This window comes from Pipistrellus kuhlii, unplaced genomic scaffold, assembly GCF_014108245.1.
Source record: "Pipistrellus kuhlii isolate mPipKuh1 unplaced genomic scaffold, mPipKuh1.p scaffold_m20_p_13, whole genome shotgun sequence".
Lineage (NCBI taxonomy): Eukaryota > Metazoa > Chordata > Mammalia > Chiroptera > Vespertilionidae > Pipistrellus > Pipistrellus kuhlii.
In genome coordinates this window covers 34525555-34542715 of record NW_023425438.1, presented here as the reverse complement: position 1 = coordinate 34542715, position 17161 = coordinate 34525555, and the positions used below count along the sequence as shown (strand labels likewise).

General features: G+C 38.0%; 2 protein-coding genes across 4 annotated transcripts in view; one reads left to right on the top strand and one right to left on the bottom strand.

Annotated features, from left to right (window-relative positions):
* Window positions 1–7135, top strand: part of PPP3R1 (protein phosphatase 3 regulatory subunit B, alpha) — a 31812-nt gene extending 24677 nt beyond the window's left edge. The window contains exon 6 of one of the 3 annotated variants that reach the window (XM_036435558.1): window positions 5016–7135. In XM_036435558.1, coding sequence (XP_036291451.1) covers window positions 5016–5063 — 48 coding nt within the window. In that variant the 3' untranslated portion in view covers window positions 5064–7135. Of the gene's footprint in view, window positions 1–421; window positions 494–2351; window positions 2873–5015 lie in introns of those variants that run through there. The other 2 variants (XM_036435560.2, XM_045580837.1) reach the window with 2 other exon arrangements.
* Window positions 7136–9565: 2430 nt separating this feature from the next.
* On the bottom strand, window positions 9566–17144 carry PNO1 (partner of NOB1 homolog). Its single transcript, XM_036435556.2, has 7 exons — window positions 16875–17144; window positions 16510–16659; window positions 14701–14784; window positions 14458–14518; window positions 14134–14251; window positions 10967–11037; window positions 9566–10306 (listed from the first exon to the last, which is right to left on the bottom strand). Exons 1-7 carry the CDS (start codon window positions 17082–17084, stop codon window positions 10239–10241), a joined length of 762 nt encoding a protein of 253 aa, XP_036291449.1. The 5' UTR covers window positions 17085–17144; the 3' UTR covers window positions 9566–10238.
* Between the last annotated feature and the right edge of the window lie 17 nt (window positions 17145–17161).

Sequence of the window (17161 nt, the reverse complement as noted above, 5' to 3'; positions counted from 1 at the left end):
TTGAAGTTTTTCAGTGAGACTGGATGCTTTTATAGGAAGGTATTTCTTCTCCCTTTCTTTCCATTTTTTATTTAGACCACACAAGGAAAAACAAATAACTTTGGTTGTATGTTATGTAAGGACTGAAGTTGCTACCCTGTTTCCCCGAAAATAAGACAGTGTCTTATATTAATTTTTTCTCCCAAAGTTACGCTAGGTCTTATTTTCGGAGTATGTCTTATTTTCGGGGAAACACGGTACTTTGTCTTTAAGTAGAGGTTCTCACTATCCTTTACCATCTCAAGAGAATACTATCTTTGCATTTTGTTTTTAAAAAAGGGGGGGGGGGTAGTGCTCTAGTTAAAAAATAGGCTGGGTCTTTTTGGAAGAGACTTGAGATTTTGAGATTTTGGCTTGAGACGAGATTTTGAACGCTTGCCAGGTGGTACTGCTACAGGTGTTTGCTATCCCTTCACCATTGCCAAAGAGTAGGACATGAAGTCAGGATGGTAGTGGCATCATAGTCAGCAGCCAGTTTTCAAAGGAAGGAAAGAAAAGAAATCCCAAGCTGTGAGGAAACAACACAAAAATGGACACCTCTTGGGTGGAGTGATAAGGAAGTCAATGTATATAAATGAAGAATACTTACATTTAGTAAATATAAAATATAACCTAAGCCCAGCTGATGTGGTTTTTGTTGAGCGTTGACCTATGAACTAAGAGGCCCCTGATTTCATTTCCAGTCAGAGCATATGCCCAGGTGCGGGCTTGATCTGCTAGTAGCAGGTGTGCAGGAAGCTACCAATCAATGTTTCTCTTTCATTGGTATTTCTTTTCCACTCCCTTCCTCTCACTCAAAAATCAATAAAAACATATAAATTACCTGTGGTGGAAGGAAATAAAATTATATTTTAGTTATAGAAATACTTTTTACACTGAAGATATAGCTAAGCTTTGAGTTCATTTTCCAGTATTTTTTATAAACTGCTTTTATTTGTGTTTTTGAGGGGTATAGGTCAGGAATGGAGAAAAATGTTTATTTTGTGTTTTAAAACCTTTCTGAACATTGATCAAACCCATACTTTTGGCTTCATTGAGTAATCTTTGTATTCTGATTTCTCAAGCAATGACAATGAAAGAGGTGGGAAAAGCTATTTTAAAAGACCACATAATGCCGTGTTTCCCCGCAAATAAGACCTAGCCCATGGAAAGATAAGACATCCCCTGAAAATAAGACCTAGCGCATCTTTGGGAGCAAAAATTAATATAAGACACTGTCTTATTTTCGGGGAAACAGGGTATATGTATCTACTTTAAAATTTTCAGAATACTCAAGATATATACAAATAAATTTGTAAATTAATGCCAGTGGTCTTGATTCGGCATCTAGAAGGGTTCAGGAAATCCAGAGAAGGCGCTGTTCGTAAATTAATCAAGAGTCCAGAGACAAAACATAATTTTGAAAGGCATTATAGGGAGTCAGAGAAGCTCAGCTAAAGGAACTAAGTTCTCCTAGTCTCAGAACCCCTTGCTATTTATAACACAAATTGTCCTAAGGCAAAGTAGAGCTATACACATCAAAGCATAGGGTTCCTCCAGAATCCATTGTCATTGGAAGAATTACCTCTGACTGTTCAGGTGTTTAACCAGAAGGAGGCATTAAAATGTAGATTAAGAGTTGTCTGGCAGCAAGCAATCATCCTTTTCAGGTTTGGGGAATGCCTTCAGCTATTCCCTACAGGGATAACATATGTGACTCAGCCCTTGTTGAGTTCCTAAGTTCCATCAACCTTTCAATGAAGCTCTTGCAATTATGACATGCTGGAATTGGCTTCTGGCAGTAAATAGTGACAAGATTAAAGTTGGTAGATTTAAGGTCTGTGTTCAATGTTGTTTCCTCTCAAAACTTAAATGAAATTAAATAGATTAAGAAGAAAAGGTTATAAATCCCCAGGGACAAAGTGAACAGCAGCGAGGATAGCAACTAGATTTGGCAATTTATAAGTGAGTAAACTAATTTAGCAGACAGGAGAAAGAATGAATTCTAAGCTGTCAGCTTGGAAAGCTGAGAAGCAACCTGATATATAATGCTGAAAGGGCCAGAAATTGGTGTCACAAGATAACTGTAAGTAGGGGTAAAGGTGAGGTTCAAAACAGGAAAACTTCTTAAAGTTTAAGGAGAAATTAGAACACTAGATCTACTTCCTTACTCTGTGCCCTTTTTTTGGGGAGATTGGAGAGGATGAAATATAATCTCTAGTCAGGGAAACACAAGACATAACTGAGGATGTGTTTATGGGTTTGTGTGTTGAGGAGTTAAGTGAAGTTAAGCATATTTGCATTTTCTCAACTCTAGCCTTCTTCCTGACCAGGCTCCCTGCCAACTAGTCCTATTCTCCAGATGAGAGAGGAAAAGCCCTCTTGGGGAAATCTGATCTTCCCAAAGCAGGTCACTCAGTGTACTCGTAATCAACAGCCCTACCATGTACATGAAGTTCCAGTGTCCTTTCTATAGAAGCAGAGAGCCAAGTGTCACCAGACATGAGAGGAAAACTTCTATTATGGAATATAAAAATGAAGCCAAGCCCCAAAATGAAGCTTAGAAAAACTTTTTTGCTAGTCCAACAAAAACTTTAAAAGCAAAATGAAAATTTGTCATTATCCGCGGGACATAATATATTAAATCTTTGGAAACAAAAACTCAATAATATTTACAAGAGCTCTTGGAAATTTAAATTTAGAGATTCATTTCAGGAGATTTAACACCTAATTGCCAGGTGATCCAGAAAGAAAATAGAGGGAAGGAAGTCAACAAAAATGAATCAAGGATAATGAATCAAAAGTAATCAGTTTCCTGACTGAAAGGACTCACTAAGGTGCATAGCATAGTATATAAAAATAATCTGGACCTAGGCACATTGTCATGAATTTTTAAAACAATGGAAACAGAACTGGTTCTACAAATTTCCAAAGAGCTGGGGTGCAGGGATGGGGGAGGAGCTTTGTACAAGACTCAAGAATCATAGTGACCATTTCTCAGTAGCAAATTAGAGACTAGAAGACAAAGGAGCATTGCATTGCCTTCACAATTTTGGGGAATAGTTATTTCCAAACTACAATTATCTACCAACAAACTACATGAAAGCATAAAGACATTTTCAGGTATGGAAGGCCTCTGTTTTTGGGAAACTACTGGAGGATGTTCTCCCAAGTGAAGTAAAGTTTTAAATCAAAAAGAAATAATGTGGGATCCAGGAAACATAGGGTCCACCATGAGAAAGAAGGAAATCTCTAGAATAGTGAAGGGAGATTCAGAGATGATGGACCTGGATTGCAGCAGGTTGGAAAGCTCTGGGGGTGACTTAATGACAATAAAATAAATAGAATTATATAATATACAATAGTTGAATGTATTTAGAACAGAAGTTTCAGGTTGAATTAATGATAAGTGCATAAGAAACCCAACAAAGGAAAACAGCAGATAATTACTAACTTTAGCAAAACAGATGTGGTGGGGGGTGTTTATAGTATATACTTCTGTTGTATCGGGTCTAGTAATAATTAATGTCGCTTTTTAACATTCGTTTAAAATCTTGCTTGGCGTTGACTTGTATTGACATAACCTTCAAACACATGGTATCTACAGAACGTGTGAAGTGCAATTAACAAGTTTTGCTTGAAAAAGTTTGTGTTTGGTTTGGTTTTTGTTGCAAAACTAGGGCTAAGAAGATGGCGGATGAAGAGCATATTCGGCACTGCATGCTTTACGAGTTCCAATTAGGAAGAAAAGCAAGTGAGGCTGCAAAAAACATCTGTAGTGCTCTTGGTCAAGATGCAGTTAGCGCCAGAAAATGCCAGCGTTGGTTTGAGAAATTTCGCGAGGGAAATTTTTTGTTAGATGACAAGAGTGGTCGAGGCCGTGTGTCCAATTTTGATCAAGAAGCTCTTCAAGCTCTTTTGGTGCAAAATCCTCAAATTACCCAACAAGAGCTTGCGACAACTTTAAATTGTTCACAAAAAACAATTTCCAATCAATTGTGTGCACTTGGCAAAGTCCAAAAGTTTGGAAAATGGGTTCCTCATGAGTTGACCGACAACAACAGAAATCAGAGAGTCACAATTTGCAGTTCGCTCCTCTCTCGTCAAAACCGTTTGCCGTTTTTAGAGCAAATTGTTACTGGAGATGAAGAATGGGTGCTGTATGTTAATTTGAAAAGGCTTTTCTTCCTAATTGGAACTCGTAAAGCATGCAGTGCCGAATATGCTCTTCATCCGCCATCTTCTTAGCCCTAGTTTTGCAACAAAAACCAAACCAAACACAAACTTTTTCAAGCAAAACTTGTTAATTGCACTTCACACGTTCTGTAGATACCACGTGTTTGAAGGTTATGTCAATACAAGTCAACGCCAAGCAAGATTTTAAACGAATGTTAAAAAGCGACATTAATTATTACTAGACCAGATACTTACATGTTTAGATTTCCATGTTAGTAGATGAGATGTCTATAAGAACTTTATATATATTTGAGTTGATGGTAAAATAATGTGCAGAAAATCTTACTTATTTGGCACTTTTTAATTTTTCTAAAATAGACTGAGAGTAAAGCCCATACTTGGTTTTTGAGCACAACTTTTATGGTAACATTTGGTTATCATTTATCCTAAAACTGCTAAAGGTAGGGGTCGGCAAACTACAGAGTGGACCACATCCTGCCTATGGCCTACTGTGTGCATCTTTGAGCTAAGAAAGTTTTTGTTTTTCACCTTTAAGGGGAAAAAGAAAATGTAAGAGAAACTATATGGTCTACAAAGTCAAAAATATTGACTGTCTGGCCCTTTACAGAGTATGTTTGCCCATACTCCTGAAAGAAGCCATGACAATTCTAACTAGAGGCAATGTAACTTTAACAAAAGAAAAAACACAGCTTATGAAATGTTTAAAATAGTATGTTTTTATATTACAGTTTTAATAAAGTGCTTAGACTAGTAAAAAGGAATTTCTCCAACATGGCTAAGCTTGATTTCTTCCATTGCAGGTTGTAGGTGGCCTAGATATCCACAAAAAGATGGTGGTAGATGTGTGACTCTTTTTTAAAGAGTACCACCCAACACTTTTGCTTTCTTCTCCATCTCTGAAGATCTGCTCAAGACGTCCAGCAATGCTCTCTGTGTATTTAAATGGAAGTATTTTTCTCTGTGAAGCCACATTTTCCAACATGAGCCTCATGAAGCCAACTAAGTGTTATTGAACTCTTACTCTCTCAATAACTCCGTGTAGCACTTTAAAGTCTGAAGGACAGCAACATGAAAAGAGCATATCAATGTGGTGAAGAAAGGGAAGGGGTTGGCTTTTTAATTTATTTTTCTTCATCTTTTATAACAAGAAAGTATCTATATATACATATGTAAATATTTATATATAGATATATGTAGCTTTCTATATGTGTAGTAGGTTGGCTTTAATTTAATATACTTGATTCAGAAACAAAATGATAAGAGTACAAAAGTGCCAAGCAGAACATAAAACATCCTTACTTTTATTTCACACAGTTTTTTATATAGGTAGAAGATTGTACAATTTGAGCCGGGTGTTAGGCCAGCTACTTTCTTTCTTGTGCTTTCTCCTTTGAGAGATTGACAAAGCATTTGTTAACGTCCTTTTACCTTAAGTACATTTTTGTAAACAAGGGAGTTTGTAACTTTTATTTATACCTATGAATATATTTCCAGGGACTATGTCTCATTGCTGAGCAGCTTTTATTACATCTTTGCTTGAGGAGAAAGTATAATCAGTGCTACTGCCAAGAGCTTGTTCTTGTGTTCATATAGTGCCTGCACAAAGCTTATAGCTATATCATTCTGTTACTTCATAACTGGGAGCCATTACATTTATTAAATGTCCCTGAGTACATGTAAGTTTCAGTTGTGATTTCATACATAAAGGCCAGAAGCTATGTGAGGCAATCATAATTTATCTTTGACATTACTTAATGAAGAGTACTTGCATATCCATTTTATTATGTGGGTAAATAACTTGTAATTAAACCTGAGTTTTAACTACTAACTTCCCCTCTGTGTTTCAAAAGACTTGCAGCTAATTTGAAACTTGGGTGATATTTAAATTGCATGTATGTATCTAAACACCCAACATATAATATATTTGTGACTTAAATGGGAGAAATCTTACTCATGTGTATGCCACAGAAGAGAAAATTTTTATCCAAATTTATACCTCTTAAATTTCCTTACCATAAGGCATAAAGAGTGCATGAAAATATTCTTCCTTGATTTGCTCATATTTGTAATGGATAACTTAATAAATTTGTGTGATATAAAAGTAGTGTATCATGTTCCACCACTTGTTATTGTCCCTTCCCTTTTCTGCAAAGGTACTGTTGGCTGGAAGAAAACGTTATGGTTAGCTTTCTAGGACAGTAGTCTTTCCCGATATAGATTTTCAATAAAACTGGTTATATAGTCATGAGTGGGAAAGGGCAGGTTGAGTCAAGGTGAACGAATCTTAAATTGGTCGTACCTGCCTGCTATTGCTGTTCCTTCAACTGAGTGCTGCACATCATGGGCTCTGTCTGTGAGAGAAAAATCTCGGTGCTTGGTGTCCTTGCATGACATGGAGTTTTGCATGTAGATCGATTTAAAATGTACCTCTTGTTTACATAATTTGCATAATTTTAAAAGATAATGTTGCCAAACTTTGGAAATGTTAATGTTCAAACTGAAAATCTCCACTACATGTAACTTTCTTCCTCTGGATCAGTACGTGGTTTATAATCCCAGCCAGTGGTTTGATCTGTTCCAGTGTCAACTGCCATGTGCTCTGCTTCAAGGGGGAACTAGTCTTTTGTGAATTTTTTGTACATAAGTATTTGTTACAAATATTTTAGCAAATGCTTTCTATTTCTCTTGCTTGTGCATATCTTGGCTGGCGTTACAGAAAAATAGTGCAAACATTATTTCCTTACTGGGGAATGAGGGTTTTTTTCTTTTTTTCCTTTTTTTTTTTTTTTAGTGTGTGTGGGTGGGGGGAGGGTGGTTTATGTTGAATGTTTAGTTTTTCTTCTGCATGAAACATCATGTTGTGGGATCTTTAGAAAACTTCATACTGTATGAATAAAAAAATAAAATATTTGGAACCTGAGTGTATTCACATTGGTCTTTGGTGGGCTTCCAGAGCCATCAGTCTCATTTTCATTCTTTTGGGTTTTTAAAAAAACTGGTAAATTGATGTAATCCAGAGGTAAAAACAAATCTGCTTTATCACTTCCAGGTATACATACACCCTGAAGTTAAAAGCAGGGACTCTAATGGGTGTGCCATAGTCTTTGCACAGCAAGGGTTTGCTAACTACTGTTCTTTAGCCTCCTGCACGGGTGTTTATTTGTATACTCACAAATAAGTTCATACCAGCATCATTTACAATAGCTAAAAGGTACAAGCAATCCAAATGCACCCAACAGATGGTGTACATACAATGGAATATTTAAAAGAAAGGAAACTGATATATGCTACAACAGGGAGTACCTTGAAGACACATAAAACTAGAGGCCTGATGCAAACATTTGTGCACGGGGCTTGGTTCTTGCAGCCCTGGCTGCCTCGGCCAGACTTCTCAACCCCAGCTTCGTCCAGATCGTGCCGACAGTTTTGCTGTTTAGTCTAATTAGCATATTAGCTCTTGATTATATAGGATTAGAGGCCCGGTATATGACAATTCATGCACTCAGAAGGGGGGGAGGTCCCTCAGCCAAGCCTGCACCCTCAGAATCCAGGATCCCTCACATAATGTCCCTATGCTTGGCTTTCCTTCCCCAGGCTACAGGGCGCTGGCACTGCTTGATGCCACTGCTTGCTATCTGTGCAGCACTGTTCCCCCTCCCCTGCCACCAGAGGCCTCCCTCTGCTGGAGAGATGGGGGTGCAATGGCTTGGTTGGCCAGTGCCTCCCCCCCTTTCTTTGCTGGAGGGTAGCACCAACCCAACAAGAGGCTGTCTGCCTACCTGTTCACCCTTAACCACTCTGCCTGCCTGCCTGATTGCCCCTAACCACTTGCTTGGGGGCAGGGCCAGCCCGGGGAGGGGCCGTCTTGCATACCTGATCTCCCCTAACCACTTGCCTGCCTACCTGATCACCCCTAACCACTGCTCTGCCTACCTGATTACCCCTAACACCTCTGTTTGCCTGCCTGATTCCTCTCTTTATCACTTGCTCGGGGGCGGGGCCAGCACTGACTTCCGGTTGGTCAGCCTCAGGTGGTTACTGGTCTTACAAAAAAAACAAATACTGTGTTGATTCTACTTACATGAGTTCCCAGAGTTCCCAAATTCAGAGAGGAAGGAGGAGGAAGTGGGGAATTAGTGTTTCATGGGTACAGTTTCAGTTAGGGAAAGTAAACTTACGGAGATGGGTGATGGTGATGATTGTACAATGTATACTTAAAAATGGTTAAAATGGTAAACTTTGTGTGTTTACCACAATTTTAAAGTGCACAAGATTGTGAAAAAGCATCTCAATCTTTATGGATAGTTTCCAGGACTTGTACTGAAACATTAATCCTATCTTCAAAAATTCTCACAAACTCAAAAATATCTGCATTACATAACTTTTAAAGTCCTTTGCCACTTCAACCTTTCACTTTCCTTGGGCATTATAAATCTATCAACTAATCAGATCAAATGAGCAATTCCTTGTTCTCAAAACTCCTACGGATTTACTTCATGTATTTGACCAGATAAGTAATTAACATTTCCACAGGAGCATTTTACAAGTTCTAGGATGGCTCTGTACATTGTCACTGTGTACTTTAACATTAAGCATGCTGGCCCAATCTCAGTATGGCTGAGATCAGGAAAGTTAGGCCTCTTTCCCAGATTCTTGGTGAACATGAGCTTTCTTCTCTATCATCCTAATTCTAGGCAGCATGAGTATTGGAACCCAAATCTTTTGGAATGACTAGGAGGAAACACCTAGGCCTCCTCCCATACCAGCCACTAAGACTACTCATGTCCATTCTCCAGCTAAAATGTAAATTGTTAGAAATTGTGTTAGATACTAAGTAGGATGAGAGGTAGACACTATAATTACAGTATAGCATGACAAATGGCATAGAAACAGATACCATGGCTAAGGTTTGAGGTGATTTAGTGATAAGATCAACTATCACTGTGATAAACAGATTTATCTAATTCCTTCTTTATTCCCATTACAAGAATTGAGTTTCCTCTACATTTTATCTTCCTTTCAAACCCCAAGTAGTACTGCTCCCTCGGAGGTACCCAGAACTCAAGGTGCTAAATCAAAGTTCAGTGTCCCAAATTCACGAATGAAGAGATTTGCTACCATCGTACATACTCTTCATGCTGCTGTGTTGCCAAAGGATAAAAAATTATTTGGGGTGGGAAAATTTTCCAGCAATTCCTCAAGGGATTCTCACTAACATCTAAGTATATCCAATCCCATACAATGTACAGACTACATTGTAACAGTGGCACATGTAACTGATATAAATGAAACAGAAGCTGAATACTTAGCTTGTTCTTACATGAACTTTAGAGTTGGTTTAAAAAATGCATAAGCTGAATCATAATATTTAATTAGGCAGACACTAGTTAAAACAACTATTATGCTTGTAGAACACATTTTTCTTAGAGAAGTAAAAACATTTTACCATATTTTATTACTTAGAAGAAATAAACCCAACTTATGTGAAAAATAACATGTCAAACTTGTATTGTGATAAATTTTAATTTTACAAGTGGCAAAACAGGTAGATTAGTCTTTTGGTTCAAACGGCTGCTTTTATGATCCGATTCTAAAATAGACACGTCACCAATATTGAGGGACATGATTCAGAGAGGTTTTCTGGGAATAGTTCTTTAATTACAGCTCACAGGGAAGAAATGTTTATAAATCTCTAATTCAAAAACATAAATTCAAACAGAAAAATAATATTCCCTCCAAATAAGGGAACTAGAAGTTATGCATGTAATTTAAAACAAAATAAGATAAATTATAATTAATGTTTAAGTATAATAGTGGTATGAAATTCTGATGCTTAAGTAATCCTCAAAGCTGATGAATGAATACTATCAAATTTTTTCTTTCGGCTTTATGCTTCTGGCTAAGAACTGAAGAACAGAGACTGAGGTTTGAAGTTACCAAAATTCTTCACATGGTTTCTTGGAACCTCTTGTTAGCTCTTCTTCTCTACAGTCCAAAGATAAGAAAAAGTCTCTGATTTGAGATCAGAATCGATCTGCTGCTCTGTTAGCCACAGCTCGAATATTGCCATAAACCTTTGATGGAGGATTTCCTGTAGGAAACAAAAAAGCTTATTTATCTGTAAAATTACACTCACATATATAGAAGCTACATTGGAAATGGTCTACGAAACTCTAAAAGGAACCTTTTCCATTGGATCTATCTTTAACAAAAGACCTAAAAAGGAAACCATACCCAAATATTCTCCAAAACCCATTTTAAATCCTAAGAGCCAAAATATTTAGGAAGGAAGCTCGTTCGTTAGACCTAGGCACCAACGGAGAATCTCCAGTGTTTTCTGAGTAAATTTCTACACTCCCTGTAACTCCTGTCCGAGTTACTGATTCTACTGCCCTGTGGGAAATGGGACCAAGTGGATTCAGTTGATTGGGGCTGATCAGCAGCTCCTTTTGTTGAAACTAACATATGGTGTCATTGCCTGATGCTCTGAAATGGCTTTTCTGTGCACATCATCAGGGAAAAGCAGTGAAGATTTAAGCAATATAAGTCAATAAACCCTTTCTCTTTAGCAGACATTGAATCCAAGCAAAAAGATTCCTACTTTCTTCTCTCAGGTTCTCATTTGCCTGCCCCCAAGAGTATCTATTTGCTATCTTAAACATTTCTCTAAACTGATGTGCAAATCTGGTTTATTCTAGATCCTCTATTATTATTTTCTTTTCAGAGAAAATACAAAGAAATAAACTATTACCCAGGATGAGGTTGCAGATGGCAGTTCTTGCCATCTTGATGTTTTGGAAAGAGCCAAGGATATGAACTTTCCTGCAAGAAAAAGTGAGACAAGTTAGCAACAAAACACATTTCCTTAAGTCTTATTATCCAGAAACTGAAAAATCACAAGATACAGATTTCTAAGTAAAGGCTGGGATGGTGGCTGCACAACTCTGCAAACATGCTAAGAACACAATTTGAAAGGGGGAATTTTATGGCATGTGAATTATGTCCCTATATATAAAATATTAGGAAATAAGAAACTAAACATAAAAACAAAACTATGACATTAGATTTTGGGTAAATAATGACCACCATCCAAGAACTAGTAAGTGCTTTCTGTGTGTTAAAGCTTCATACAATTGTTCTCTTTTAATCCTCACAGGAGAATCATTAGGTAGATGCTATTATCGATTTACAGAAGATGAAAAGGTTTACAAGAAACCTGCCTAAGATTACACACTGTCAGAGCCGGGATTATTGATTACCTAGAAATGCAAGGAATACTGTGCTTAATTAAAATATCTTTGGATTTCAACCATATAGCTTTCTAAGATTATCTAAATCTCTTCAGTGCTCACTGAGGATCACCCAGACCATTTTAATGGGAGTTCCTTGCTGAAAGGCTTAAAGATCTAAAGAGAGATTCTGCCTTTTCAACTCATCTTCTAATCTAAAGTGTCAGTAAACCATCCAAAATCAGCAGTGGGAACTTCAAGCAGAGCCCTCTCCCACCATAGGCTCAGGTATTTCTGAAATTGGGATAAGAGTGAAGCTACAAACAAGAAATCAGTTAAAGTCTATTCAGGATGATCCCCAGGTTTTCTTCCCCATTCCATGCAAACAGGCACCCACCCTTCTGTAACTGACAAAATTACTGGGGGGGAGAGGAAAGCTGTTTATTGGAGAAAGTAAAAAACATGGGTACCAGGCTCAGCTGAATAAGTATCATGTTATACACACGAAATGTCAGGCAAACATTTGCACACTGTCTTCATAACGGGCGCCAAAGCCTGTCAGCAGGAAATACTGAACACTGGTCTAACTAAACCCACAATGCATAGACAGGATGGGGAAGAATAGTAAACTGGATTGTAAGGAAGGTTGAGTGTGTGAGTGGAGGGGAGGGGTGAAAGGAAGCTAAATCCTCATTATTTATAGTAGTCAACAATGAATCGGAAAAAAATCAAGAAGTTGGCATATAAATAAGACATTTGGAAATACGGAGATAAATAATTTTTAAAAATTCACTAAGAGTTGAAATTGACTCCTCTAAAGAAGAGAAAATGGAGTTAGGTAGCAGAAATTTTTGGCTTTGTAAAATATGTATATGTCTGACAAAAATAAAATTCTTTAAAATAAAGCATGAAAGATGAGAACAGAGAGACAGCAAGAATATATAAAGCTTCAGTAGTTTTCCTACTAAAACAAAGTAATGGGGCAGTAGTTGGAATGGAATGGAGGTCTCTGGACATACAGGCAACATGACTTCCTATCTGATATATCTGCATTATATGGAGCAAGTAGTTTTTAGTTTGATATCTTGCTCACATTGTAATGTATTTTACCAGGTTAGCAACTCATCCAAAATAACATTTAGAAGTGCACAATAGTCCACTTTATGGCAAGATCATAATAAATTATGATAAATTGTTCGACTTGTGGATTTCCTATTAGCCTATTTGTAGCAAAAACTACCAGATAGTGCATTTCTTTAATTTTTAGTAGTAATTCAATTTACACACACACACACACACACACATCTAAAAAGCAATTAAATAGCAACATTATTCATAATAGTATCAAAATGAAAGTCCCAATGTCCATCATCTGTGCGTGGATAAACAAAATGCAACATATCCATACACTGGACTGGTACTTGGCAATAAGAAGGTATTACTGATACATCCAACAAAATGGAGAGACTCACAACAACATGCTAACCAAATGAAGCCACATACCAAAGACTACAGACTGTGAATTTCTAGGAAAGGCAAAACCACAGTGACACAAAGTAGATCAGTAAGTGCCTGGGTATGGTGCTGCAAAGGTACACGAAGAATTTTTGGGGTGAGGGAACTGTGAGAGTGAGATGGGATTACAGGACTAGTACCTCTGCCCAAACTCACTGAACTGTATACTTAAAACAGATGAATGTTATTGTACGTAAATCATACCACAATAAAGCTGTTAACATTATTTAAAGGAATACATTTTTAAGTTAACAATTATACTTATAAATACAAGATGATTAGCAAACCAGTTCAATTTTAGATTTCTAAATTAACAACATTTTAGGGCTGTATTTAAATATATGGTATATACTTCACAATTTTTGAAATTTCTAGTTCAAAAAATCTTTTCCCGTAGCTCCCTACTCCCAATTCTAGACTCAATTCATAAAAGATCAAAATTATAATACACCTGTCCTTAGGTAAAGAGGGCCACCAATGTATTACTATAGTTATTCTTTAAGTGCAGAAATAGTTGAGCCACTCAATTTAGAGCAAAGATGAAACGATTTCAAATAAAATTACTTTTGGATTCAGTAGCAGGCAACTGCTTCCTTCGTCTCCCAACTTTGTGCATTATATAATCTCTGAGCCATCTGCTAATAATCCCAACCTGGCAACAGAGCACCTTCAACCTCACGGAGGGGTAATCCCAGCCTGACTTCCTGCACCCTTACGTTAAGCCGGTCTCATCTTATTAATGTTCCCTTATTACCATTCTCTTGTTTCTGTCCAATGTGCACTACTCATCTTCCTTTTAGGAAAGGCCTTTATATACATATTTTAAAGGAAAATCTCACAATAGCATTTAAAACATCCACTCTCCCCTACTGACTTAATATTCCCCTAAGAAACTATTTACTTTTTCACCTGTCCTGTAATTCTTTTTAAGGTTCCAAACATTACCTTCATGCTAATTGAGAAAAAAATGCTATAAATTTCTAAGATTTTTCCTAACTTAATCTGCTTTCAAAGTAGGTAACTATTCATCCAGAACCATATGCTGACAAAGATTTAGTGGCAACCCTGTGCAAAAAATACAACTTTTATGACCTCTGAGAGGTCATTTTATCTTTATGACAAAGCAAAAGATCAAATGTAAATTACAACAATTTTCTCAAGATCACATACTTACACATCAGCTAGAACTATCCGAGTCCGTGTCACATTCTCTATGGTGAATTTGGTTTTTCCTCCTTTGCCAGCGATTCTTCCTATTGCCCTGGACAGGTGGTCTCCCTTTAGAGGTTTCACTAAATGAGAAAATCAAGACTTTAAGAGGCAAGCCATTCCAGTACAGCACCCTCTTCTACATAACGGGTAATCTTTAATGCAATTTCCCTCCTAACAGACACAAAATATGCATTTTTTTAAAAAGCTGCTAATAATCAACGGATGCTTTAGGAAAGGTGAGAAACACAATATACAAAAGGACAGCATTTCATTATAAAAGACTCACCATCTGTAATTTCAAAAGACTCTAAGAAGAGGTCATCCAACCTAATGAGAGCAAGTGCATCCTACAATGTAAAAAGGAATACTGTGAAGCCCTTCCATGTAAATCTCTGAGAATGAGTGTTAAGCTAAAATTCACAAATTGTGGAACTAGAAAATTCATATTTAAAAAAAAGCCCCAATTCATTGAAACATTCATTTTGAATATTTTTCAAGCCCCTATTTCAGATGTCATGAAATCACTCACCTCTACCTGAAATCCGAGAATAAAGGCTTTCACAAAATCGGCGGCTTTTGTCAGAGCGCTAACATCCTTGGTTTCTTTACAAGTCTGTGTTAAAAGAGGCACACATTACAGGTGGTGATGAAAAAGATAATATCTAACAGAATATCAGGAATGACCTTTCCCTTTATTGTCATTTCCTTTACCACCACCCTTCCCCCAGTGTATTCTCCATGACCCAGTTTTTTGCTGAGGTAAGTACTGTTTAACTTGCAAAATAAAACTTTCCCAACTCCAGGGGTAGACAGTTCCACCAAAATGCTGTCAAATGACTGTACTCCATCCAAATCTGACTTGGGTTTAACAGCAAGATCCCTCTGGCACAGCCGGAATACACACACTGAAGCATCCTCACACCAGCCCCTCCATGTGTCAAGGCCCAAGCCAATTGTCTTATCTTTCAATACAGTCTTCCCTGCAAGCTGTGATATAATCTCCCAACTTCAATCATGTATATACTAATGTTTCCCACAGCAACAACTCCAGTATGAACTACGGAGAGTGGTTTAAGCAGGGATCCCGAGCTCAAAGAGTTCATTCCATAATCACAGAAACAGGTATTCATAAAATGCCTACCACTGCAAATGACAAGCATTATAAAGGTGCTTTCTGTACTATAGCTCTAAGCTTCATGACAACCCTAAATATTAAGTGATATAAAGACTTATGCTCCAGGCAACTAAAGTACTAAAAGGTGAAACAGGTAAGGTTTGGACATAGGTCTGATTCCAAAACTGTTACTTCCGCTCTCCGACATAAGCTCACAATCTAACTGAGACCACATACTTGACAAACTTGAAACCATACAGGGTTGTATAAAACTAGACCCTGTATGTGTCCAGTTTTAAAACTGGATCCTATCCCAATCCTATACATGACCTTGAACAAGCCCAATATATATTCTAAAAGGGGGTCAGGGTAAAAGATGCCAAGAGGTCCCTACTAGTATTAAAATTCACATATCAGCTTGATGACTTTGGCCAAGATACTCCTTTGACCCTGTTTCCCCACACCCTTAAGACAGATTATAATTAACTTTGGTCTTTGATTCTGATACAAAGTTGACACTCAGAAAAAGAAGCTCAAAGTCAATTAATTTTGATTGTTGAACCAGGGGGCTGGCACCATAGGAAAAAAAAGTATATACACGTGTGTAAGTACCATATATATATATATATATATATATATATATATATACACACACACACACACACACACACACACGTATATATAATTTATACTTATTCCTAAAATGCATTTTCCCCAAACACCAATAAAATATATAGTGCAGCAAGTACTTCCAACTCATTATTTACAAACTTCTGTTTATGACAACCTCTTTAATTGGCCTTTTCTCAGTCCAACACAGAACATTATTAAAAATATGCACAGCAGCCCTGACCAGTTTGGCTCAGTGGACAGAGGGGCAGCTTGTGGACTAAAAGGTCCCAGGTTCGATTCAGGTGAAGGGCATGGTTGCATGCACAACCACGGTAGGAGGTGTGCAGGAAGCAGCTGATAGATGTTTCTCTCTTTCCCTCTCCCTTCCTCTCTGTAAAAAATCAATATATTTTTTAAAAATATGCACAGCATAACCACTATTTTGGTATGATCTCAGGCTCAATTTATGAACTCAACTAATATATGTGTTAAATGCAAACTCACTAAATTAGAAAACAGAGGAAATCATTTAACAAAATGACTCTCACTGAGGAAAGTCTATTCACCCATGTTCATCCCTGTATATTTGGAAATGACTGGCATTCTCCATACCCTGATTTCTACATTCCTCGATTTCAAGTTAAAGCGTATCTGAAGTCCCAAATGTTCTACAATAGGAGTAAATATCTTCATCCAGTTCTCTTTTAATGGTGTGTATCTGTTAGCCGGGACTGGAATTTTCCTTGTTTCTTCTTTCCCATCCTGCAATAAAAGAACACACAATTCAGATGTCTGAAGTAAAGGGGGTGGAGCTGTAACAATGACAACTGATCCACACCAAAAAAAAGCTTCCTTAACAAATTAAACGTCAGCGGAGTCACTTCAGCCTCAGAAGAGCCCATGCAGCTTCACCATCACCACGGACTTGGCCTCCCCCTGGTCCCTAACCCAACTCCAGTCCCGGGTCCCGCCAGTACCAGGAACCCGTCCCCGGACAGGGGCGGGAACACCGGCCTCTTCGCCGCCGGCCGGGCCTCCTCGGTGTCCATGCGGCTCGCGTCCCCGCCCTCCCCGGCCGCGGACAGCTCCTCCGCCTGCCTTTTCTTCGCTCTCCGGCCACCCTTGCGGGTGACCTGGGTGAAACCGTCCTCGGCCCCAGCGCTCTGTGCCTCCATTTCGGCGGCCATCCTCAGGAATCTCCAGCCCCCGCGGGCGCTTCCGGATGGAACACGTGCGCCGCTGCACTGCGCAGGCGCACCACGTG

Coding starts and splice junctions, on each gene's coding strand:
- PNO1 (XM_036435556.2), bottom strand. CDS start 17,084: ATGGCCGCCGAAATGGAGGCACAGAGCGCTGGGGCCGAGGACGGTTTC. Junction 16,660..16,874: donor TGTCCGGGGACGGGTTCCTG/GTACTGGCGGGA, acceptor CTTTTATTGCAG/GATGGGAAAGAAGAAACAAG. Junction 14,252..14,457: donor GTCTTTTGAAATTACAGATG/GTGAGTCTTTTA, acceptor TTTCTCATTTAG/TGAAACCTCTAAAGGGAGAC.